The sequence below is a fragment of the Cebus imitator genome, unplaced genomic scaffold, assembly GCF_001604975.1.
Source record: "Cebus imitator isolate Cc_AM_T3 unplaced genomic scaffold, Cebus_imitator-1.0 Scaffold414, whole genome shotgun sequence".
NCBI lineage: Eukaryota > Metazoa > Chordata > Mammalia > Primates > Cebidae > Cebus > Cebus imitator.
Genome location: NW_016107729.1, coordinates 330,885 through 357,483, shown reverse-complemented (window position 1 = coordinate 357,483; position 26,599 = coordinate 330,885). Strand labels below are relative to the sequence as shown.

General features: G+C 38.0%; 1 protein-coding gene across 4 annotated transcripts in view; it reads right to left on the bottom strand.

The window, feature by feature from the left end:
• The window catches only part of CPSF6 (cleavage and polyadenylation specific factor 6), a 31,759-nt gene extending 7,174 nt beyond the window's left edge, over window positions 1-24,585 (bottom strand). Inside the window, exons 1-10 of one of the 4 annotated variants that reach the window (XM_017509274.2) lie at window positions 24,425-24,585; window positions 13,003-13,212; window positions 11,215-11,318; window positions 7,923-8,068; window positions 6,866-7,039; window positions 6,626-6,736; window positions 5,674-6,178; window positions 5,221-5,336; window positions 4,579-4,732; window positions 2,192-2,384 (exon numbers count right to left, since the gene is read on the bottom strand). In XM_017509274.2, coding sequence (XP_017364763.1) covers window positions 2,195-2,384; window positions 4,579-4,732; window positions 5,221-5,336; window positions 5,674-6,178; window positions 6,626-6,736; window positions 6,866-7,039; window positions 7,923-8,068; window positions 11,215-11,318; window positions 13,003-13,212; window positions 24,425-24,484 — 1,770 coding nt within the window. In that variant the 5' untranslated portion in view covers window positions 24,485-24,585 and the 3' untranslated portion in view covers window positions 2,192-2,194. The remainder of the gene's footprint in view (window positions 1-2,191; window positions 2,385-4,578; window positions 4,733-5,220; window positions 5,337-5,673; window positions 6,179-6,625; window positions 6,737-6,865; window positions 7,040-7,922; window positions 8,069-11,214; window positions 11,319-13,002; window positions 13,213-24,424) is intronic. The other 3 variants (XM_017509275.2, XM_017509276.2, XM_017509278.2) reach the window with 3 other exon arrangements.
• Between the last annotated feature and the right edge of the window lie 2,014 nt (window positions 24,586-26,599).

Genomic DNA, 26,599 nt, shown 5'->3' with positions numbered 1-26,599 from the left:
TTGATATAGCAAACGTACAATAATCCAGGATAACAAAATTTTTTGCACTAGAAATGTTTATGTAAAATTTTGCTTGGATGAAGGCACATACAGTATTACAACTCAATTCTGATTAATGTACAAACAAAACATGGAAATTCTGGTATGGTACATCAGTGATTAAGAAAAATGTCAACAATAGTTTGCACATTAGGAATTTGCAGTTAATGTCTGAATGTAATGAAACTCAAGCCATGATGTATTTAGGTGTACCCATTACTAGAATGTAATGTTAGCTAACTCAAATATACTTTAAGATTAACAATAGACTTTTCAGAATTTTACTTGTTGACTGTGCTAGTTTCACTAAAACCACTAAGAAAACTGTAATTAGTTAACATTGGGTTTAAATTGGCTTAGAGGGCCCCTAATGGGCACATCCAATTTTGGAGATGAATTCAAGTTTCATTATCATGCCTTTACTAACTAGAAGCTTGTTGATAACTTATGAAGTCTAAAAAAATAGATAACTTATAGAATCTGTATCTTTCTATAATGAAAATGGCTGATATAGATAAGCATTTCAACTAACAGCCCAGTCACAATCCACCTTAAGCAACTGACGGATATTGAAATTTTTTTCATTAAAATGGGATCAGATGTATTTAACTCAGGGGAAAAGAATGCTACCTCTTTAAATTTTAGTATTTAGATTTACATAATAGTCAACTTTTACATCAAAAAACAGTATCAATTTCAATAATCTTAGTTTTAAAAGTATAAATTTTTTTTGCCTCATTAAAAGAATGTTTTGAGATTTATATTAAATTTTGTAATACATGGAAAACTATATAAAAATTAAAGTTTTGATATTCAATCTGCATATTCAAATGCAAAGAAAAGTATCAAAACCAGCCTTTTAACTTAAAAAGCCCTTAAAATCGTAAACACTGTAAGAGCTTATTTGTGTTCCACAAAAACAGCATGCTTATTTTCTAGGCATTTAAGCATCTCATTTGCTAAAATGTTATCTGTTATGGTTAAAGAAATTGCTATTCTGTCATGGAATTACACACACGATAAAGCCTTTAATTTTGCCCATAACATTTTAAATACTAACAATTACCATGACTGAATTTTCAGTAAGTTTCCCATGATTACTGAAAATAATCACAGAGTAATCTACCTATGAGGGGTTTGTTTTGGCCTTATTTAATTTGAATATGCCAACCAACATATAAAGAAAAAATATTTTAATTTACAGAATAACCTTTGTGTCACATGCATAAGCCTTATACTGCCCTCCCCCAGCTCTTCACATGAATAAATGCTATTAACAAATATAAAAAATAAAATTACATGTGAAAATGAAGCATTAACAGACAACTCTTCCCACTTATGAAAAATGTACACAAGAAATAGTTTTAAAATACAGAAAAAAAGACAATGATTATGATTTATGAATGAAACATCAAAGAAAATTATTTCAAGTTATTCTAAACTTGGGTATATGACTTGACACAATTTAAAATTTTTAGATATGATACACCCTGAACCCATTTTAACTGAATAACTTTTATATCTTCTTTGCAAATTAAAGGATACTGTTTCTTTTAAAAACAAAAACTGGATGTCAGGAAAACAATGTCTCTTCTAAAAAAAAAAATTTTTTTTTTTTTTTTTTTTTTAAGAAAAAAGGCTCTTTCTTTGAATGTTGAGAAAACACCCTCCCATATTACAAACTATGATTGTGTTAGATTTTCTCATAAATTTTTAGGGACAAATAAAACTATTTCAAGAATAGTCACTTTCCATTTATTTTAAAAAATCCAAACATATATATGAAATAACTCCCTGTATTTTATATTTTAAATTACACACAAACTAAGTATATGATTACAAGAATCCCAATTTTTAGATTTTAGAAGTACACAATGAGTCCTCTTGATTATTTCCTTGCTTTGTTAAGACCATTAACTATTTGAAACCTAAAAGTGATTAACTCAGCAATAAAATACTCAAAGATAAAGGGTCAAAATTTTTACCTCTCATTACTTACCTGTCATTTGTTTCAGATGTTTCAAGAAGATAAAATTCACAAGTAGTTGGACCGTTTAAAATGTAGGTATATACTGTATAAATAGTAGCCTTGGAGTCATAGTTACTGTTAAGAATACACATGCTAAATATAACAGGAACAAGGAATACCCACCTTCTAACGATGACGATACTCGCGCTCTCGGTCACGCTCTCGGTCACGGTCTCGGTCACGATCCCTGTGCCTCTCTCGTTCTCTGCTTCTCTCTCTATAATAATCGTCATGACGGTCTCTACTACGGGATTTATGGCGCCGACTCTTTTCTCGTGATCTACTATGGTCCCTCTCTCTTGATCGTTCACGTCTTCTAAAAGAAATTACTGGATTAATGCTCTCCATAATTAGTTTAAAAATAGTCAATTTTTTGGTGTCTAAAAAAATCTAAGGTGGCAAAAGATTCTTTGTAAATCTGGTTTAAATTTACTATCTGGAGCTGCCAATCATGACTTACCAACTCACCAGTAAGCACGAATCAGAGATTTCATTATTAAAAAACACTACCAAAAAACTAGCAAGCAGACACATCACAGAAATGCATCACATCATCAATTTAAACTAGCAGCATAAATAGACATGTAGTATTTACTGAATGAACAAACAGAAAAGGGAAAATTTCAAAGCACTTGTGTTTTAAGCTAAAGAACATCTACAGTATGTTTTTAGATATAAAATTCATAAAATCACAACACACAATGGGGCTAAAATACATGAAAATGACAGCCTATTAACATATTTATCTAACATATGATAAAATACTAATCTTACATTTCTACCTAACTAAAGTACAGTTCATGAGAAGCAGCACCGAACACTAAGAAACTTTCTAAGACACACATTATGTTCAGGGGAGGAGAAGCAGCATGAGAGAAGGCTAATGATTATGACTAGTAGCATGAATTGATATAGTAGTCACACTGTATTTAATAAATAGAAATATTTCATGAACTGCCATTTTTTAAAAGCAAATAATTAAACCAAAGCTTACTGCCTAAAAGACCTCTACAAATTCTGCTAAATTTATAGTAAGGAAATAACTATCTATTAAACAAGAATATTTATGTCTTGTATTTCTGCACCAGACAACTAAGCTTAGCAAACATTAAGTGCTAAGGTCCTTGATCAAGGCCTAAGTTGTTACTTCTTTTTCAAGACAGGGTCTCTCTCTGTCACCCAGGCTGGAGTGCAGGGGACATGATTACAGTTCATTGCATCCTTGACCTCTGGGGCTTAAGCAATCCTCCTACCACAGCCTCCCAAGCAGCCAGGACTATAGGCATGCAGCACCAGGCCCAGCTATTTAAAAAATTTTTTATAGAGACAAAGTCTCCCCATGTTGCCAAGGCTGGTCTCAAAATCCTGGGGCTCTAGTAATCCTCCTGCCTTGGCCTCCCAAAGTGATGGGATTAAAAAGTTATTACGTTGGACCTTAAAACCTAAAAAGATGATACAAGATACCTGTATCTATGATAAATCTGTTCAGATACCAAGATTCTTACACTGGGTCAAAAAGGTAATAATTACAAAATTAGGGACCATGTCAAAGGCAAGCTCCTGTCTCTTAAAGAAGACTACCACCAGGTAGAGCGCACTAAAAACACATCTAAGAATACCAAGTGAAGATTAAAGGACTGCCTTTCAAAAATATATAAAATTTCAAAGTTAGCAGCAATACTAAAACCAAAAAAAACCAAAAAACAAATAAAAAACCCCACAACACTACCTAAAAGATAGATCATTCATTCATTCAGTCCCTCATTCAAGAAATTTTTATTTGGCACTCATTCTGTACCACTCTGTAGGCAACAGAAATAATATAGTGAGCATGGCTGAGCACAGCAGCTTATGCCTATAATCCCAGCACTTTGGGAGGCCAAGCTGGTAACATAGCAAGACCTCATCTCTTAAAAGAAAAGAAATACAGTGAGCGGCATAAAGCCCCTGCCATCATTCAATATGTGTTCTAATGAGAAATATGCCTTGATAACACATAAAGAATTGGTTATGGTTTAAGTACTATGGAAGAAATAAAAAGAACAATATGACAGACTAACTTGGGAGAAGCCCCCTCTTAAGTTAGATTGAGATGAGAAGAATAAGGAGCCGGCTATGTGAAGAGACAGGGAAAACTGCTCCCAGCAGAAGGAATATAAAGTAAGGTGGTCAAATGTTTGATGTATCTAGAGAAAAAGGAGAAATATGGCTGGAGAACAGGGAGTAAGGGGAAAGGTACAAAATGAGGCTAAAAAGATAGGCAGAGGCTTTATCACACAGTGCCTCAATCTTTACAATCTTGCTTTAAGACTGAGTAGAAGCCTTTGAAGGGTTTAAGCAAGCAACTAACATTCAGAGTTTAAAAATAACAACAAAAGAAACTCCAGCTGCTAAATAATCAGTAAGTAAAAGCAAAGTCCTCTTTTTAATGTTTCAAACACAGTATTTTTTTTTTTCGACTTGTAAACTAATAGTTTTGTTTAAATGGACATGAGACAGGAAAGTTTTACCTTGATCCAGAACCATAAGACTTGGACTCAATTCCATGAAGGCAATCTTGCAAAGAACTAATAAGAACTTTGCAACGATCGTCAGCAGATACTTTGGATTGCTTAATTAAAGAAATTGCAGTTACCAATGTCTCAATAGCACTTCCATAATCACCTGTGGGGGAAAGGAAAGAGTTTGAAGTCAAACAAATTTTGTTTTCAAAATACCATCAAACCACTTGGGGTAAGAGCAATAACACATTTTACAAAAGTAGTGTGCTATAAAATAACTATACAAGATAAATGTCTTCTTTCAGTATTTCACCATTTGCAAAAGCTTTTCATTCTCATATTAACTTATTATTAGAGGTATGTGAAGCACGTTATCATTTTGCAAATATAAGAATAGGTGTCCTAGTCCCCTGAGCCATCAAATGTCAAGAGTAAGACTTAAATCTATACCAAATAACTTAAAATTTGGATTTTCCCCACTACACTGTGATACAGCTTTTTTCAATGCTTTTTAAATAAATGATAGGTAATGATTTGGGAATACAAAAAGAACTACTACATGTAAATGACCTATCTTCTAGACTGCACTTACATTTTTAGGTCATTCCTAATAACATAAACAAGAAACATTAATACAAGAAATATACAAACCAGCACTGGCATCAGACACAGCTCTCGAAATAGCACTACTTGAGATTGCCCTGTTTCTATTCATGATTTCTTCAAACTCAGCTTCACTCAATGGCGTTCTTGCGGTATCCATTTCCCTGTAAAATAAAAATATAAACCTTAACTCAAACTCAACAGATTTCCTAAGTTAGTCACAACAGTGTAAAGCAATTCATACTAGCTGCTTCTGACATTTGCCTTAGAGATAGTGGTTACTTTTCCAGATTGAAGCATGCTACTTTCCTATAAAGAGAACACGTCTAAACACAATTCTCCTATACGAGTACCTTTCAGCTAAAACAGAGTAGCAGCTTAGACACCTGAACTTCTTGGAAGGCAGAAATAACATTTTTATACATCTATAATAATCTATTATTTTCAGAGTTATTATTCCTATCTTTTATCAAGTACTTTTACAGACACACACTAACTTACCTTCCAGGGGGGCCATAGTCACCCCTATCATATGGTGGAGGTCGGCCATATGGGTCTGTTGGTGGTGGACCTCGGCTATCTGATGTAGGCATGCCACTGTTAGTTGGCGGAGGAAAGAAAGCTGGGTTCACATGTGGAGCTGGCGGTGGAGCACCTGGAGGTGGTCCAGGAAGGTGCGGAGGAGGAGCTAGTGTAAGGGGTGGCCCAAGTGGACCAGGTGGACGAGGTGGAAAGGGGCCTGGAGGTGGAGGTGGTCCCTGCTGTGGAGGTGGTGGGCCAGGAGGGGGGCCGTAGCCTGGAACTGGAGGTGGAGGGCCAGGAGGAAGCGGACCCAATGGAGGCTGCCCAAAAGGCTGTCCAGGAAAAAGAACTGGTGGTGGAGGGCGATCTCCTCGATTAGGAGGCCCAGCTAGAGGAGGAGGCAGAACCTGACCAGGAGGTGGAGGACCTGGTGGACCAGGTGGGCCTGGAGGACCTAGGGGTGGACGTGGTGGAGTCTGTCCAGCTAAAGAACAAAGGGGAGAGAGAGAAAAAAAAACACTTCACTAATAAGGTATTTTAACTTTCATACGCCAAGATTATACTTTAAAAGCATAATGCATATACCAAGTCTTTGTCTTTAAATAAAACTCACATGACAAATGTTACATTATCAACTACAATGATGAAGTATATCCTTTCATATTTAACTAGCTCAATTTATGTTTAAGAAAAATTATTGAAACAAAAATTTTAATTAAAAAAGATTACAACACCTAGAAATATTTTCCATCTTTTAGTGTACACACACTTCTTACAGTGAAATCACCCACCTTATATTCTACTCTGATGCCAAGCTAGAAAGTGAAACAAGGAAAAATGATCTTGAAAGGATTTTTTTAAGAGGTAAGAAAATAAGACGGATGTAAATATTCTATATATAAGTCAAGCAAGTTTGGAGAAAAATAAAGACCTTTTAGGCCAAAAATGGGTATTTCCTCTATGCTGTGCCCCATATGCCATGGAATCCTAGTTTCCAGGAACAAAGGCCGAGTTCCTTTAACAAGATGCTTGATCAAATTTCCTGGATTCCAAAAATAGCATAACAAGGAGAGTAAGTCACATTAATAATGCATTACTTGAAAAAGAGAGAAAAGGAAAAGAGGTATTAGGTAGACATGTTTTATCCATGGTAATTTAAGAAAAGTTTTACCTGGAAAAGGTGGAGGTGGCCCTCCTGGTCCTGCTGGCCCAGGAAATCTGTCCCCACCAGGAACAGCCCCTGGAAAACGGCCCCGTCCTCTACCACCTTGTGGAAATGCTGCACGGGAACTCCCTCCTGGAGGACCAGCTTTACCTTCCCCAGACATTTGTCCTGATTGTGTAGCTGCAAATATCCAAATACTCATAAATAGCACTTATTAAAAATAGTTTTCTGAAATGTAGCCACTATTATTAAAAACAACTCTATTTCAAAGTTCATTTATATAATATATTAACTTGCAAATGCCTTGTGACTATCCAAACTACATGAGAAAGTATGGGTCAGGAAAACATTCACATTTATTTGGGTACTTTTAAAGACTCAAAATATCCAGGTTTAAATATATTTTCCGTAAGTAAATATCAGTTACTTTCAATACCAGTACTCTGCAGCAGCCAAGACCGAAATTCTTCAAGATATCTTAATTTCAGTATTACATCATTTAAATTTTGTAACATACTTCTTCAGTTAAGTCTTAAGTGCTAAAACATTAAAAGAAAAGGAACCACTTGAATTTCTGTTAATTACATAATCATCCATCTTATCTCTTTAACATCCTTAAATATGTAATGACAAATCTTTTCCATATTCAATTTACCAAGTGGTGAAAGGTCTTGTTGCCAAGCAGAAAAATCAATGAACATTTTCTGGTTATCAGTGATCTCTCCCCCACCATAACACATATACACAAAGCTTTCCCTTAATCTAAGAATTAGAATGTAGTCTCTTTATCTAAGATGGAAATAACAGGACAAGAATGGCAGGGCTACAGAACTTGCACACTGTTGTGTACTAGAGTCCCTTACATTTGGAGAAATACGGAACAGGAGGTTTCTAGTACATAGGCCCACACTCATAACCAGTGATTAAATCAAATTCAAAGCACAGACTTTGTGAAATGGAGTTTCTAGTGAACTAGTATTAAGATGACTTTGTGTTAACATCTAACAAATCCACTGGTCTAAAATGTACATATTTTAATAAAAGCCTCTGAGGGATTGCTTACTTTTCCTGGACTGCATTTCAAATTGACTCAGGAACTGTTTATTGCATGGAGTTACAACAGGATTCTGACCATGAAGTTCTCTTTTAGGCAACAGATCCATTAACTTTTTTGAAGATGCTTCAGATCCAACACCAACAAGGGCAAACCTAAAAGGTGTTTAAGTGGTGAGGATACAAAGTAAAGAGATCAGTATTATTACTATTACTCTTCTGTAAAAATGTCTTAATCTAATCTGCTTTTATGTAAAACAAACAAACAAAAAACAGCTGGGAACAGTGGCTTATGCCTTAATCCCAGCTGCTTAGAAGGCTGAGGGAGGAGGATTACTTAAGCCCAGGAGTTTGAGGCTACAGTAAGCTATAATCACACTACTGCACTCCAGCCTCGGTCGGCAACAGAGCAAGATTCTGTCTCTAAAAGTAAATAACTTTAAAAACTGAAAATATTTCTTGAAGCTATACAAGTACACATTTTTTAGTCGTCATCTATAACATACCATAAAATTCAGTCATTTAAAATGTATAATTCATTGGTTTTTAGTATTTCACAGTGTTATAACCACCACCATCATCAATTTTAAAACGCTTGCATCACCCCAAAAAGAAAATCCATACCCGTTAGCCATCACTCCCATTTCTTCCCATCCTTATACTCTATGGAACCATTAAATCTAACTTCTGTCTCTGTACTGGCCTATCCTGGACATTTCATCTAAATGGAATCATACAATAGGAGGTCCCTTAGGATCAGCTTCTTTAACTGGTATATTTTCAAGGTTCATCCCTTGTTACAGTATACATCACTACTTCATTTATTTTTAAAGCTGAATAATTTTCCATTATAAATATACCACATTAAAAGAAACTTATCCATCAGTTCATGGACATTTGGGTCGCTTCCACTGTTTGCTACAATAAAAAGATGCACAACACCATTAACCACTGGGGAAATACAAATCAAAACCACAGGATACCACCCCATACCCACTAGGATGGCTATAATCAAAAAGACGACAAGTATTAAATATGTAAAGAAACTGGAATCTTTGCACGCTGGTGATCAGTACATATTAATAATGGTGCAATGACTCTGGCAACAATCGGACAATTCCTCAAAAGTTTAAACATAGAGTTACCATATAACCCAGTAATTCCACTCCTAAGTATACATTCAACAGAACTGAAAATACATGTTCACACAAAATGGGTATACAAATATTCACAGGGGCATTTTCCTTAAGTGGAAATAACCTAGATGTCCATTAGCTGATAGATTTAAAAAGTGCTATATCCATGTAGTGGAATATTATTCAGCCATAAAAAGAGATGTTGATGCATGCTCCAACATGGATGAACCTTAAAAACATTATGCTAAGGAAGAAAGCCAGTCACATAGGAATACATATTTTATTATTCCATTTAAATGAAAGGTCCAGAATAGGCCTATCCAGAGCACATTAGTGGTTGCCAGCAGATAGGAAAAATGGAAATGAGAGTGAGTGCTAATTGGGTACAAGGTTTCTTTTTGGGCTGATGAAATGTTCTGGAAAGAGACAGTGGTAATGGTTGCTAAACTTCATAAATACAAATATCACTGAACTGTACACTTTAAAAGTGTGCATTTTAAGGCATGTGAATTATATCTCAATAAGAAAAACAAATTTAAAATAATCAGAATGATTACCAATTTGTATAGCTATAGGATATTCTAAATTCTTTGAGGGAGGGAGAGTCTTAGCAGCTTGAGAAGCTCAAGATCTTTTCCCCCCTAATGTTCAATATAATCTTTTTAACCTATACTTCTTATTATACTCAACAAATTCTGCTGATTGTGCCAGGATTATCTTTGGGCACAATATTTAGAAACAACTAAATTAATTTAACAAATATTTACTAAGCACTACCTCCTATACGCAAGGTACCATTCTAGAGCTGGGGATGTAATTGTGAACAAAACAAAATCTCTGCTCTCGTGAAGCTTAAAGTCTAGCAAGAAGACACAACAAGTAAAATCTATCAGAGCAGAAATAAAGGAAACAGCATAGAAAGGTGCTACTTTGCACAAGGTAGTCGTGGAAGAAAAACTCTTAAATAGTGTGAGTCCTAAATGAAGCAAAAGAGTAAGCCATGTGGATATTTGAGGGGGAAAAGTAAATCAGGAAAAGAAAATGGCTAAACGTCCTAGGTAAGAATTGGTCTGACAAACAGCAAAGGGACTAATGTGGATGCAAAAAAGAGTGGTACGGAATAGGGTCAGAAAGGTAGTGGGAAACAGATCACAAAGTACCTTGTAGACAGTGGTAAAGACTGAGTGAGACAGGAAGCCATGAGAATATTCTGAACAGAAACTGATGTCATTTTTTTTAAAGAACTTCTACTATGTGAAGTACAGACTGTAGAGGGCAGTCTATACTTCCAGTTAGGAAGCTACTACCAAAGTTCAAGTAAGAGAGGATAGTGGCTTTGATCAAGTGGTGTAAGTGAAGTTGGTGAGAAGTTTTCAGACTCTGCATACATTTTGAAAATATTCTCATTTAGTATAAATTGGTATAACCTTCTAAGATAACTAAGCAATACATGAAATAAGCATATCTTTATCTTTGTGCATCTAACAATTTATTCTTAAAAGAAAATCCAAAATCTGTACCTAAAGACTTAGATAAAATGATGCCTGCTGCAACATTATTTATAACAGGCAAAAGTGGAAACAACCAAAATAATCAAAAGTAAGAGAGGTAAATTACAGTAGCATACCAGGTATGATGTGAAAGAATTAGACATTAGAGAGGATATGTATTTATTTTTATTCCTTATATCAAACACAAACACATGAATTATAATTCCTTTTGTTTTTAAGGAAAAGCCCCAAAGAATCTTCACTATGTTAAAAGTAATTATCAATGGATGGTAGGATAGTGACATTTTATTTTCTTACTTTTGGATATTCTCATTCTCACCCTTCTCACTTGTATAGTTCAATAGTTAAATAAAGCAAAACATCCATGTAATACACATTATTCTTCAGTTGCTCATCATCTCCCATCTCTTAATCACAGAGAGAATAATGGTTCTTAAACTGTCATTTCAACAACCATTTCAACCACAAATGGAGAAAGCTTGGGAAAATTAGAATATAGATCTGTCCACATCTCCACTCCACTAGTTTTAGTGTGCTAGGTAATAGGGTATGTAAAATGAATAGTATCCATCTTTGTCCAAGAACCTCCACAAGTGTAAATAACATTAACTTAAAGGAAAGTTAACTAAGTCAAAAAGAAAGAAATAATTCTTACCCCTTTGACTGGCCATTTGCCCGATTTTCAAAAAATTTTATCTCCAAAATATCATTTACTCCCAAAGAATGAACTGCTTCAGTTAAGTCTTCATCTGTTGTCCACTGCAAGATATTTTCCCCCACGTTAACCATTAAAATATAGCCAAGATTTTTAATATCCCAATTTAGTTTTTAAGTGGAAATTCGGGACATAAAAGAGAAAATGAATGCTGAGCGCAAATCTAAGTCTAGTTATGGCCAGTCAGGCTCCAAGCTTTAAACAGCACAAAAACATCTGAGAACCTAGCTTCATTCTCTGATAAGCATTTCAGAAACCAGAAGGTATATACCCTTGGGATTACAATAGGATTTGACTTTCAAGAGTTTCTAGTCCCTTATAGCTTTAAACTGCTATGATTTTAATTTGTGAATAAAACCAATTTGACTTCCTCCCATTAAAAAAAAAATTCTGAATTTTACCTTGTTTTTGAATTAAAATGTAGAGAAGAAAAAAACTAACACGTATTTAATATCTACCATGTACTTTATGTACCAACTATTTAACTCTTATAACAACCCTGTAACCCTATTATTATCCCCATTTTACATATGATACAATGGAAGTTAAAAAGCTTGCCCAAGGTCACGAAACTAGTAATAGAAGCTGGAGCTAAGATCCAAATGCTTACTTAGCAACCATACTTTCGTAACTACACTGCTACTGTCTCCAATATTGTAGAATGCTGACTGGGTGGTGGGAGATCTATTACCATTAGTTTTAAAAGAAATGTAAATAGGTCGGGCACCATAGTCCCAGCACTCTGAGAGGCTGAGTTAGGAGGATCACTTGAGGCCAGGAATGTGAGATCAGCCTGAGCAACCTAACAAGAAGTCAGATCTACAAAAGTTTTTGTTGTTTGTTTGTTTTTTTAATTAGCCAAGCGTAGTGGCACATGCCTGTGGTCCTAGCTACTTGGAGGCTGGGACAGAAGGATCACTTGAGCCTTCAGTGAGTTATGATTACACCACTGCACTCTAGCCTGGGTGAAAGAGTTTTGCAAATTCTGTCTCCAAAAACAAACAAAAAAGAAATGTAAATAAAACATTTTAAAATACCATGTTATTAAGGAAATGCAAGAGTGCCAAGTTTTATTTTTAGATATACAATTTTTTTTAACTTTGAAGTATATCTAATAACTAAGTAGAGATATAAAAATTCTATAGGACTATTTTAATGATATTTAAAATGTAATGTTAATAAAAATATAAATATTCATATGTGCAGTTAATAAAGCTCTAAATCAATAATCTTAGTCTCATGACAACCCAAATTAACACATATACAGCAGTGCTTCTATAAATCAGATTTCAAACTTAAGAGCAGAAACAAAACTCAAATTTGTAATACAAATTAAATAATGGACACTATTTTTAAACCAGGAGTGACACCATGTCTCTTTCCTTTTACACTTGAATCCTGGTTTGAGACCCCACGTACCATTATTTTTAGTGAAATTGGGATATCTGAAGCAAGGTAAAGTGGTAGCATAAAAAAGATAACAGAAGACAAAACTAATTTAACTAGTTATCTCCACCAAGAAAAACTGAATAACCACAAAACTCAAAACTAGAAGAACTGGAATGACGTTGCAAACAAATTTGTATTTCCCTTCTCATTGCAAAAGCAAACACATACAAAGAAACAAATACAGCACCTTCAAACTTTTGATCTGGAGAAAAACATCAATTACTAGAAGAGTTTGAAATCAATTACCAGTAATTTAATTCATATATTAACTTTACTCACCCATGTTAGATTTCCAATATACAATGCAATTCTCTTTCCAGTATACGTATAGACAACATTTGGTGCCGCTCCTTTACCCACATCATCACCAACAGTTGGTGGGAGAGTATCCATGTAATCCCGGTCTTCTGGGGCATCTCCATTATTTGCAGATGGAGATATGACATCGTCATACAAATCTATCTGATCATGCCCACCATATTCAGCTTCCTGAGATACAGAAATAATGCTCTAGATTATACAAAAGCCAAAATACTACTAAACAGATTTGAACACAAATTCAACTTTTTGTTTTAAAAATCTGATAGAAAAAGGCCAAGGATCTCAGTACAAAGCTGTTTTCACTTTCTGTAATAGATGTATTCTTGAACAGGCCTAAAAAGTTAATTTCTTGCCGGGCGCAGTGGCTCACATCTGTAATCCCAACACCTGGGAGGCCGCAACAGGCGGATCATTTGAGGTCAGGAGTTTGAGACCAGCCTAGCCAACATGGTGAAACCACATCTAAATTAGCTGGGCGTGGTGGTACGCGCCTGTAATCCCAGTTACTCAGGAGGCTGAGGCAGGAGAATCACTTGAACCCGAAGGTGGAGATTGCAGTGAGCCAAGATCGTGTCACCGTACTCCAGCCTGGGTGACAGAGTGAGATTCCATCTCAAAAAAAAAAAAAAAAAAAAAATTTTTTTTTTTTACCCTTTTTTTTTTTTTTTTTGTAGAGACCAGGTCTCGATACATTGCCCAGGCTAGTCTCCAACTTCTGAGCTCAAGCAATCCTCCTGCCTCAGCTTCCCAAAGTGTTGTGATTACAGGCTTCAGCCACTGCACCCGGCCTAAAGTTAATTCCTTTATAATGAATCCTACTTGTCCACTGATATTATAATATAAAAAATAAGTTGTTTTGGAAAAATAATGACATGGAGACAAAAGAAAGTAATAACAAAACTTTGCTTGGAAATACTCTTAAGCAACAACACATAAATGCAAATAGAAAAGTTTTTTAATTGACATTGGAAAAATCACCCCAAAATCCAAAGCCATTATATCTTTAATATTTGACCACAGAAAAAGTTACTATTTTATATAGTATTCAGATCTTGTTTTCTAACCCTGAGGAAGCTACTAGTTTTAGAAAAAAGTAGTGAGCTTAGCCACAGGAAAGAAAAGAAATGTGGGCATGTAAATAATTCAGGATGTCATAATAAATGAACAAGGGAAAGAGAAATAACAAACGAAATACATGTAGAACTATCCAAATTAATTATCTTGAAAGTTGTATCATTCTCAGTGAACAAAGAGCTAATGCTTACCTGAATTCTTAGTTATCTAGTCAAGTAAATTAGCAAGAGAAAAGCAACAGACAACAAAACAGAGTATAGTAAAGCTTTCCCACTTTAAAGCTTCACCAGCAGAATTAAAGCAACGCTACTGGGGGTCACTTACATGCCTAAATGATATTCAGAGAAAAAAAACTAAAAGGAAACAGACACAGGAGCAGGAATAATATTGAAAAGAGGATTCAGTTTGTAAATAAGTACATGAAAAATGAAATGCAGGTAAAAGCAGAACACTCAACACTATTTAATTGCCTCTGATAACCATTACTAGACCACAGCTTGACTAAACCTATAGCACAGGAAAATCTCCATTTTTATCTTCTACTCTCCCTTTCCACAACTACTTATGTTGGTGTGAACCATTTTATTCTTATGAGGTGGAACATTTGAGATAAGAAAATGACAATTACAAGACAACTTAAAAGTTCAGACATAATTTACAGATTCTCCCATTTACAATTTTCTAAAGAACTATACAAATGGCACATATAGAGGAGCTCATAGTTCTAGGGACTCTTAGCCAAAATAGTCCATAAATGGATAGAGAATGATCCAGAGAAAAGCATTTGTTATATGATGGTAAATGGATCAACAAGATATTATTATGGGCCTGGGCCACTGTTTTTTTTATTTAAAAGAGAGCTAGAGTAAGATCTTTTGAAAGAAAAAGAAGAAAAAATCCTAGAAGGGGAAATATCATTTATATACATAAATAAAGGGACCTCAAGTAATCATCAGGTAATCTTCTAATTAATGACTTATCCAGTTTCCTAATTACAGAAATCTTTACATGTCAATTTTACTTGTTACGAGGTAGATAGACTATTATAAGACTTACTTAATAAGGGGTCTGGGATCTCAAGGTTAAATCAGGGAACAAAACTATCTTTAACAAAGGGCAGAAAACTAAGACCACAAGTCACTGAATAATGCCATAATTTTATTTTGTTTGTACAGCAATACTAAAATAATCTTTATGAGTTTTTGTTAAACAAAGTAACATGCTCAAATTGCAACGACCACAGAAATTAGGAAAAAAGAGGGTAAGTTTTGTTATGAAGTTTCAGTGTAGCTGAAGCTTCAGGCGCCGTGGCTGCAGCAGTAGTTCCATGCACTTAAGATACTAAAAGGTTTCCCACAAGGGGTGGTGGGCACGTTAAACTCTCTTGCAATCCGGTTCTGTACATCAAGTAGAATTATTAATATTATTCAAAGGGAGTTGAGTTTCCATCCTCCTCAGCAGAAACTATAATCACAATATATGGTCTGAGGGAAAGTAAAAAAGAATGGAAGGATTATTAACAGCAGGACTAAATGTATTTTTATATTTACACTTTCACTTACATAAATAGGTGAACAGATTCTTTGTGTTTTTATTAGCTATAAACCTGTGAAAATGTTTACATAAGTAGACAAAAAATTTCAAGCATAATTGGAGCTACACTAACCTGGTACATCAACAATCACTTACTATTTTTGTCCATCCATGAATTCCTATGTTGACACAAACCAATTTTCCACATAGATATGATTCTACCAATATTTAGGATCAGCCATTTTGTCTGGTAGTTGTCCTGCTTCCAAGTGGTTGTAGTATGATCCTAATTAAGACCACGGTCCTGGGATTTGATCTCCATATGGACTAGTTAGCTTCACTCTGTTCCAAGGCCACAGCCTGTACTCTTAGCCCCAAGAGCATACATTTAAACTTTGTAAAAAAAAAAAATATAATGAATCTGAATGCATTTGCTGCCATTACTAAAAATGAAACTCAAAGCACACTTTCTTGATCAGTAATCTTCCTTTTAATCAGCTTCATATCACATTGATCCTCCACAGTAAAAAAATACAGAATACACCGAACTTTGCTCTTACTTCATAAAGTGAGAAACCATGTATGATGTTTGCAGGAAAAATTATGCAAAATGTGTATTACAGGTCATATATAGAGCTCTGCAAGCCTACTGAACTAATAAAAAGGTTTCCACTTTGTCAAAGAAATATTTAACAGTATCAAATTATATTACATGAGAGGACTTTTCAATTATTACCTTTAATTTTAATGACATTCAAAAACAAGACAATATCAACATCACCCTCTCATTATCTTTGATACCAAATGCTGCCCCATCTCATCTACTGTTCATAGCAGCTAGCTAGCTGCATTACATAAAGCTTGGAGTAAGCAACAGCTCTTAGGGTTTGTAAAAGGACTAATTTTTTTCATTCCCTACCATTCTAAATCACTACAATCATTCAAGGTACTATTCTCTCAACATTTTACACAAGACTATGCTCTACATAATATAGAAATATCTGTTGCCAAGCCAGAGAAAATGGATGATAAAATGACCGAAATCCTGTAAATTTCCTTAAAGCAAGGATTCTCAACATTTTCATTATCCCTGTCTCTCTTCCTTCAAGAAGTTACTTTTAGACATTTTTTCCCTGATTACCCTCCATACAATTTTAATATCACAGGTATATAGTACATATTATATACCACTACTGGGATGAACTTGTTAGCTGTCAAAATATTCATCATTCTCCCTGAAAAGCCTGACATTTTTTTGGTGGTTCTAAAATTACAGTAATATCATTTGAGGCTAGGCATGGTGGTTCATATCTGTTAATCCCATCACTTTGGGAGGCCAAGGCAAGGGCATCCCTGGAACCCAGGAGTCTAAGACCAGCATGGGCAAATTAGGGAGATCCCATCTCAATAACAACAACATGCATATATATATATATATATATATATATATATATATATATATATATATAAATAATTCGTACATTATATGATAGTATTAGTAAATGCACAGCAAAGGCCACTTGTTTCAAAGCCTATTTTAAATTATTTCCATTTAGAGAAATACATGAAGGGGGGAAGTTACATTTCGCGTTTACAAAACATATCCTATACCAACGAAAAGAAATACTAGTATGCAAAATCCAGTAACATAACCTAATGGATATATTTTTAAAGAAAATGTATCATTTTCAGGTTTTACCTAATTATGTTCTGAGTAGATAGTAAAATTGGTTAGTAATCCCTGTAAAAATCCCTTCCTTAACTAATGGTAAGGAAGCCAATTTGGTACTAAAAAATATATCCCACATACACCATAGTGGACAATTCATAAGCAACTAAATTAACTGCATTCATAAAAACAAAATGGAGAAAAGTTCTAGCTTCCCTAAACATTTCTATGCACGTTTCTGAATGAATTCCATCTACGCAGTTCATTCTCAACCTGACGGCTTTATTTCAGACGGTTTTCTAGTAAATATAAGTCATAAACAACGCCTCTCTGATATTTTCCATAATTGGTTCAACAATTGACTAGAATACATAATGACTGAATGTAAAAAAATGATTCATAACATAAAAATTGACTTTTCGGGTGTCTAGGTCTGTAACTTCAAAGTGAATTTTTTTGTTCCAACTACCACCTCTATACACTTTCATTTTTTTAAGTAATTAATTTTTTTGTGTGATAAAGTTTCGCTCTGTCACTCAGGCTGGAGGCAGCAGTGGCCCGATCTTGGCTCACTGCAGCCTCCACCTCCCAGGTTCAAGCAATTCTCCTGCCTCAGCCTCTGGAGTAGTTTCAATTACAGGTGTGTACCACCACACCCGGCTAAATTTTGTATTTTTAGCAGAGACGGGGGTTTTACCACGTTGGCCAGGCCGGTCTCAAATTCCTGACCTCACTCCTGACCTCAAGTGATCCACCTGCTTCAGCCTCCCAAAATGCTGGAATTATAAGCATGAGCCACTACACCTGGCCTACACTTCTATTTTAAAGTTGAGTGGTCAGATTACTAAATCTGTGCTATCAGTGACCCAACTGCTTGACAGACCAGAAACTAAATTTCACATTAAGAGTTTCTGAGTCTCAAACAAGCAACAAAGTATACTACTTAAATGCACGAAGTGCATGTTTTCCCAAAGTTCACCAAATTGTTTTGACTTTCCTCTCCAGAACAACAAAACTCCACAGATAAACATAAAGTAATGGCAATTACAATATAGGACCTGTCAGTGTGCTCTAAGTACAGTAGTCCTCTCTTATCTGAAGGAGGTATGTTCCAAGACCCCCAGTGGATACCTAAAGCCAAGGAAAGCAAGGAACCCTATATATACTACATTTTGCCTTATACATACTTATGATAAAGTTTAATTTATAAAGTAGGCACTGTAAAAATTAGTAATAAAAGAAAAATTATAGTCATGCATGACATGACAATGTTTTGGTTCATATATGTAATGGTGGTTGGATTATAAAGGAACTGAAAAGTTACTATTGTTTAGTGATCTTAGCCTAATGCATGACTCACATGTTTGGGCTGGTGTTAACAAACCCATTGTGCTGCCAGTCATATAAAAGAATGGTACATACAACTACATACAGCACATGATAGCTGACAATAAGTGACTGTGTTACTGGTTTATATATTTATTATATTATACTTTTTTGTTTTTACTCTTTTCTGTATTAATAGAGATGGGGTTTTGACACATTGGCCAGGCTAGTCTCAAACTCCTGGTGTCAAGCAATCTGCCTGCCTTGGCCTCCCAAAGCATGGGGATTACAGGCGTGAGCCACCACACCAAGGCCAATTATACTATACTTTTTATCATTATGTTAGAGTGTACTCTTCCTACTTTAAAATGTTAACTGCACAACAGCCTCAGGCAGGTCTTTCATGAGGTATTACAGAAGGCACTGTTGTCCCAGGAGATGACAGCTCATGCATCGGACTGCCCCTGAAGACCTTCCTGTGGGAAAAGATGCAGAGATGGAAGACTGATATTGATAATCCTGACCCTGTGTAGGCCTAAGCTAATGTGTGTGTCTTAGTTTTTAACAAAAAAGCTTAAAAAAAAAACAAACAAAAAACAAAGGCCAGGTGTGGTCGGCTCATGCCTGTGATTCCAGCCTCCTTTGGGAGGCTGAGGCAAGAGGATCACGTGAGGCCAAGAGTTTGATACCTGTGCAACTCATTTTGTCTCTAATAAACTTAATTTTAAAAGTTTAAAAAAATAATAGAAAAGAGTTTAGGCCAGGTGCGGTGACTCATGCCTGTAATCCCAGAACTTTGAGAAGCCGAGGTGAGAGGGATCACTTGATGTCTGGAGTTTGAGACCAGCCTGGCCAACATAGTGAAACCCCATCTCTACCAAAAACACAGAAATTAAGCAGGCATGGTGGTGTGTGCCTGTAGTCTCAGCTACTCAGGAGGCTGAGGCAGGACAACTGCTTGAACCCAGGAGGCAGACGTTGTGGTGCGCCAAGATCATGCCACTGCACTTCACCCTGGGTGACAGAGACTCCATCTCAAAACAAAACAAAAAACAAAGAAAAAAGTTTATAAATAAGGATATACAGAAAATATTTTATAGTTATATAATGTGTTTGTGTTTTAAACTGTTATTACTGAAGAGTCTAAGAAGTCTATAAAGTAAAAACAGGCCAGTCACAGTGGCTCACGCCTGTAATCCCAACACTTTGGTAGGTCAAAGCAGGAACACAGCTTGAGCCTAGGAGTTTGAGACTAGCTGGGACCACACAGCGAGACCTTACCCCTACAAAAAATAAAATATTAGCCAGGTATGGTGGCACATGCCTGTAGTCTCAGCTGCTCTGGTGGCTGAGGCAGGGGGGCTGCTTGAGCCTGGAAGGTCAAGGCTGCAGCAAGCCACAACTGCACTACTGTACTCCAGCCTAGATGACAGCGAGAAAATGTTTCAAATAAATAAAGTGAAAACATTACAGCAAGCTAAGTTTAATGTATTATTGAAAAAAAAGTTTAAATTTAGTGTAGCCTGAGTGAACTGTACAGTTTATGACATCTACAGTACGGTACAATAATATCCCAGATCTTCACATTCACTCACCAGTCACTTACTCACTCTCCCAGAGCAACTTCCAGTCACGCAGCTTCCTTTCATGAAGGCCCTATACAAGTATGCCACTTTTTATCTTATTTTTCTTATAAGATGTAACGTTTAATATATGAGAGCAAGGAACACCCTGACTTTTTATCTTTTATACCAAGATTTTCACTTACCTTTTCTATGTTTAGATATATTAAATACACAAATACTTACCATTGTGTTACAAGTGCCTAAAGTATTCAGTACAGTAATATGCGGTACAAGTTTATAGCCTAGGAGCAACAGGCCACACAATATAGCCTACATGTGTACTGGGTTGCACCATCTAGGTTTGAAATGTAAAAGCACCCTATGATCACATGATTAAAGCACCTAAGCATGGACTTCTCAGAACATATCACATCGTGAAGCGACACACGACTGTATAACAATTTGCTGTAATAAAAGTTACCTAAATATAGTATCTCTCAAAGTATCTTACTGTATGTAATATTTTCAGACCTCAGAACCACAGGTTCTGAAAACACAGAAAGTGGAACTGTGGATAAGGGTGGACTACTGTGTCTAGGTATCTCTAAGCTCCCCTGCAGTGTACTCTAAGGGTGGAGACTATCTAATCTTTGTATCCCTCGTTGCTGGCACATATCAGACACTCAACAAATGTATTTTGAGTAATTCAATTATTATTATTATTATTTTTTTTTGAGAAAGGGTCTCACTCACTCTGTCACCCAGGCTGGAGTGCAGTGGCCCAATCTCGGCTCACTGCAACCTCTCCCTCCTGGGTTTAAACCATTCTTCTGCTTCAGTTTCTCCAGGAGCTGGGATTACAGGCAGGCACCACCATGGCCGGCCAATTTTTGTATTTGACAGAGATGGGGTTTCACCATGTTGGCCAGGCTGGTCTGGAACTCCTGACTTCAAGTCTGTCCACCTCGGCCTCCCAAAGTGCTTTGGGAATCCCAAAGGGATTTCAGGTGTGAGCCACCACACCTGCCCTGAATTCAATTTTTAAATTATTTAGTTTTGGCCAGAATTTTTAAATCTACAATTACTAAATATTGGGCTAGTAATTACTGCACTTGAGTATAAATCCCAGTTCAAACTGAATTGATACACTATTGAGTGTGAGACAGAATCACTTCCTCCTCAATTTCAAGTAGTATGGAGGTTTGAAAGATGTTCAAATTCTCCTTCCAAATGTTCTCAACCTGGTGACATTCAAAGACCTCTAACTTAAGAACTAAAAAGAGAACCCATAGGAGTAGCCAGTGCCTTGTGTCTCCTCCCCCTTGATTCTCCATTCTTAACTCACCTAGTGAAGAAAGGAACTCTATTAGTTTCACTAACTTATTCACAATCTTTCCCCAAACAAATTAGTTTCTGCTAAGACTGTTGAATGCCTCACACTTTTTTCTCTGTACTTCAATAAATGCAAATCACTTTTTGAAATAATACTGTGCCTTACCAAAATACAGAAATGCTTGCAATAAGTATGACATTTAAAACAGAAGATTCAGCAGAATACAGNAAAAAAAAAAAAAAAAAAAAAAAAAAAAAAAAAAAAAAAAAAAAAAAAAAAAAAAAAAAAAAAAAAAAAAAAAAAAACCAGTAGCAAACTGAAATACAGACTATACCAAATTTCAAAGTATATAAATCCAATTAGAACTACAGTTCACACTGGAAAACAAAGATTTTTAAAAAATGTTTACAACAGTTTTGAGGCCAAAATAAGTTAAAACTGGCTAATACTTAGTATTTTACCCAACTACAATAAAACAAGAGTTCTAGTCTCCGATAACTAGTAGAAATAAGGTCACCAGCTAATAAAGATTAAATCAGTTGTAAATAATTTTGTGGTTGCCCCTAAGATTTTGGAAAAATATTGCAATGATAGAAACATATTTTTAAAAACAGGATAAGTTTGTGACTGGGCGCGCGGGTCACAAACTATCTTTTTGTGACCTTTTTTTTGGGGGGGGGTACAAGAATTACCACAGCAAGCAGTGGTATGCAAAAGGATATACAAATCAATCAATTATTGACTGACCAATGACATGCAAAATAACAAAAACAATGCCTCAATTTAACCTGGCCATTAATCTATTCAAACACAAAAATTTTACTGGTAAAATTATACAACTGTGTTAGATATAATGCGGCAAAGTTACATTTAAAAGGAGTCCCTCACTGGATCCACAAAACTAATCTCAGCACTTGCTATCACTCCCTCCAGCTATCTGAATAAGGGAGATGTCCCTCTCAAATTAAGTCTCCAAAAGCCTAAAAATATTTCATTAAGAGGTACTGAAAAGCCTTAACTTCTAAAATTGTGTCCCAATTCTTCTTTTATTGCGCATTGAAAGGTGAAGCAATGTATTCTCTGTAAGAAAAGCTAATAAAGGCAATCTTGAACACTTAATCATTGTTCCTTTACTTGCAGTTACGGCCCTCTTTTAAACTCACTATTACATTCATTTGAGAAATAAAAGGAAAAAGTTTCCTAGAGGTCTTACAGGCGTGTAAGACCTGTAAGCGTTAGAATCTGTGTTGCACTCGAGGAATCTGTCTGATTTGTAATTGACACAACTCAAGCTTTATATTTAAAACATAAGCACAATTTTTAAAACACAAAGATTTAAAAACTTAACCTTTGATTACAACGTATTACATCTATAAACAAATCCAATCTTCAACGGAGTCGCAAACATTTAAAGCCAACTGGTAGTTTTGTTTTCTAGTATTTAAACCAGAGGCACAAAGTCATTCCTGAAAAATAGAACAGCAAAGATCTCTTGAGTTTGTTTTCAACAAGCCTGAGCAACTAGTCACGAATATGATCGTTAATGGAGGAGAAATAAACACATTAGCCAGTAGAATTTTATTAAGCTTTTCATAAGGACCTGGGAAATACAAAAAAAAAAAATAATAAAGCTTTTAGGAACGCCGAAGTTAGGCACAATTTAATTTTTTAAAATGTGTTACTACATTAAATGCAGTAAAGATAGGAACAGCAGGTTCAGACCTTAAACGTCACTACTCCAGCAACAAACGACATCTTTTGCAAGGATGCCCATTGTCAGACATCACAGCTCCGCGTTACCTCTAAGCAACATCGTTCAGGAAAACCTTGCATTCTCACTTTCGCCCAACCTTCCAAAAGGTAACGCGAGGGAGGGGGAGGAGATTTAACTCTTTGTTTTCGAAAATAGGGTCTTATCTACAACTCTTAATTTTCAAGCCACACCGTAAGGATTTGGGGAGAACGTTCTTTCATTTTAATCACTATGAGATCTGTTTGATGAGCTACCATCTTTTTTGTTCCATCCAACCACCGCGTTTCCAATTCTTCCTTTTGGTCCCGGCCACACATCTTCACAGGTATTTTCATCATAAAGGCCAACAACGACTGGGCTTCAAAAGCACTGCAAGTCCTGGATTAATGAGGCAGGACCAGCGCGCCGACTTTTAAATACGATCTGAGGCTCCAAAAGTCAAAGGACTTGTTGCAAATGAGCCTGCACCTCAGCTGCCTTCATAAAGTGTGAGGGGAGGAGGAGGAAGGCGCCACGCCGAAACCTGTCGTAAACCCGAGCAGAAGAGCCCCGGGGACTGGGCGCGCGGGATACAAAGGGCCGTGAATGCGGCCTTCCAAGAAGCGACCGTGCGCGGGCAGGGAGACAAAATGGAGCGATGGGAGGAATCGGAGCCCCAGTGGCAGCGGCAGGGAAGGGGCGGCGGCGGCGGGCGCGCACCCCGCCAGGGCTTCCCCTCCGGCCAGCGGCGGGGGAGGGGATGCGGCGGCGGCCAGTTCTCCCCGCCGCTTACACGCGGCCCCACTGCCCCGGGCCTAGCGCGGCGGGAAGCGCCAGCCGGGTGCCGCCAACAATGGGGAGCGAGGCAGCGGCGGCGAGGGAGGGGCCGACGGCAGCTGCACGGCGGCCGGCGGCCTGCGTCCGCGCTGCGGGCGCCGCGGCGGGTCGCCGCACCCGCGGTCCGCGAAACGACGCGGTAGAACAAGGGGCGAGGCGGGCGCCACGCCGGGGGTCGACGGTGCGGCCCAGAGGCGGCAAGGGCGCACAGTCTGCAGTCGCGTCGGCTCGCCGCCCGCAGCGGGCCCCGGGTCAGCGTCCCGGCCGCAGCGCCGCCCGCTTCGGCGGTGGGGACCCGGGCTCTCACGTACCTGGTTGAACTCTTCGCCCACATCCGCGTAAATGTCTATGTGGTCCACGCCGTCCGCCATCTTCCCTCAGCCTCGGCCGCCGCCACCTCCTGCAGGTCCGCCCGCCGCGGCAGCAGCAGCGGATCTAGCGGCGGGGGCGGGGCGCTTGCGTCACTTCCGAGGCCCGAGGGATGGAGGCGGGGGCGACAGGGGCCGACCGGGGGCGGGGACTCTGCAGCTCAGCTGCTCTGATGGCTGAGGGAAAGCTGCGCCTCTGAGGGCAAAAGCCGTTTCTTTTGTGTCTGGGTGAAGCTCGGGAGTGGGGACCGTTTCTTTGTCCTAGTCGCGCATTCAGCTTACCAGTGGGTCCCACCTGTTTCACCCATCGTCTTTTCACGTTGCCTCTGGCAACGTTTTTGTTAATATTTTCATTTCTCCTTTTTTCTTATGTTTCTCAAATCCAGGACTTCTAAAGGTGGAAGTCTTATGTCCATGTTTAAATTCAAAATGTAACCCCTGGAGATTCTGTGAGCGCCTTAAGACCAAAAACAATGTCTTGATTCTGCATCCTCAGAGACCAGCAGAGTTTTATTTGCATCGTAAACCCGCTAGATACCCATCAGTGGTTATATTTGTCTGCTGTTTATGTTGCCATTTCCATCTCTCATCATCATGGGTTTCTTTCCTCTCGCCTTCCTCTCGCATTCATTGTCCTTCATTTTTTCCTCAGATCTGCAGTAGGTTGTCTCTGGCATAGTTCAGATGCTTCTAACATGAATGCAGTCATCTAGTACCCACCCAAGACAGTGGAGGTATCTTGAGGCCAGGGGCTTCTCTCTCAGAATCATAGAATGTCCCAACGGGAAGGGAACTGGAAAGGTGTCCTTAGGTCCAAACATCTCATTTTACAGAAGAGAAGACTGAGGCCTAATAGGACATAAGCGATTTAACCAGGTCACATGGTCTGTAAAGGTCGGAACATTCAGCCACAATACTTTATTCAAAGATGTCTCGCCAGCTTGAAGCCTTCCCCTATATTCTTTATTTTTAACTCATTAAAAATATATATATAACGATAGATCCAAGGTGGCCGTTTAGGAACAGCTCAGGATTGCAGCTCCTAGTGAAAGCGCAGAGGGTGAGTGGACGTCGCATTTTTATTGCCCACGGACTAGGAAATTCCCAGTCGGAAGAGCTCCATGGGTCGCCAGAGTGGCTGTTTCAGCCAGCGCGGCTGTGCCGGCCGGCGCATCTGCTTTGCCCCGCACGGCTGCTTTGTCGGCGCCCCGGAGCAGCGGTTCTCTGTACAAAATACAGCGGTCTGGGTGCCCTTTTGGCTGGCAATTGGAGCCACGGGAAGTCGCCCATTTGTCTGTTTAAAAAGGGGACTGAGCAGGGAGCCAGGACAGTAGATTCCAGGGCAAAAAAAGCGCCAGGAATCTCAGTGCCACTATGTAAGCCAGCACAGTGAGTTGTCGCACGGGAAAAAACACACACCGCAGCGCCTCTTCAACAGGCGACTGGAACACCAACTTAAAAAAAAAAAAAAAAAAGGCTCTGAGGCAGGGAGCCAGGCGACCAGGCTCGGCTGATCCCACCCCCACAAAAGAACAGTAATCAGAAACTCTCTGGATTGAGAGTTTCACAGCAAGCGCAGCTGAACCCGGGACGGTCCAGCTCTGTGGGGGAGGGGTGTCTGCCATTACCGAGACAGCCCACCGCTACGGAGGTAGTCAACCAATGCTGAGGCAGCCCGCCGTTGCCAAGGTAACCCACCACTGCTGAGGCAGCCCGCCGTTGAGAAGGCAACCTGCCACTACAGAGAGACTCCGCCCCAACAGAGGCGGGCCACCATTGCCAAGGAGGTTCTAACTACACGCGTATAAACAGGACTGCAGGGAAGTTCACTTGGCAGCTGGGCACAGCCCACAGCAGCTCAACAAAGCCTCTACAGGCAGACAGTGACTGGGCTGCGTCCTTGCTGGGCAGGGCAGCTCTGAAGGGGGGAAAAAAAAAATAAAAAGAAGGCAGCAGCATAACTGAAACTCATAAAGCCCTAAATCCCTGGGACAGAGCACCTGGGAACAAAAAGCAGTTTATGAGTTCTGCTGCAGCAGACCTAAACGTGCCTGCCCAGCAGCTCCGAATGAACAACGGAGCTCACAGCTCAGCATTTGAGCTCCTATAAAAAAACAG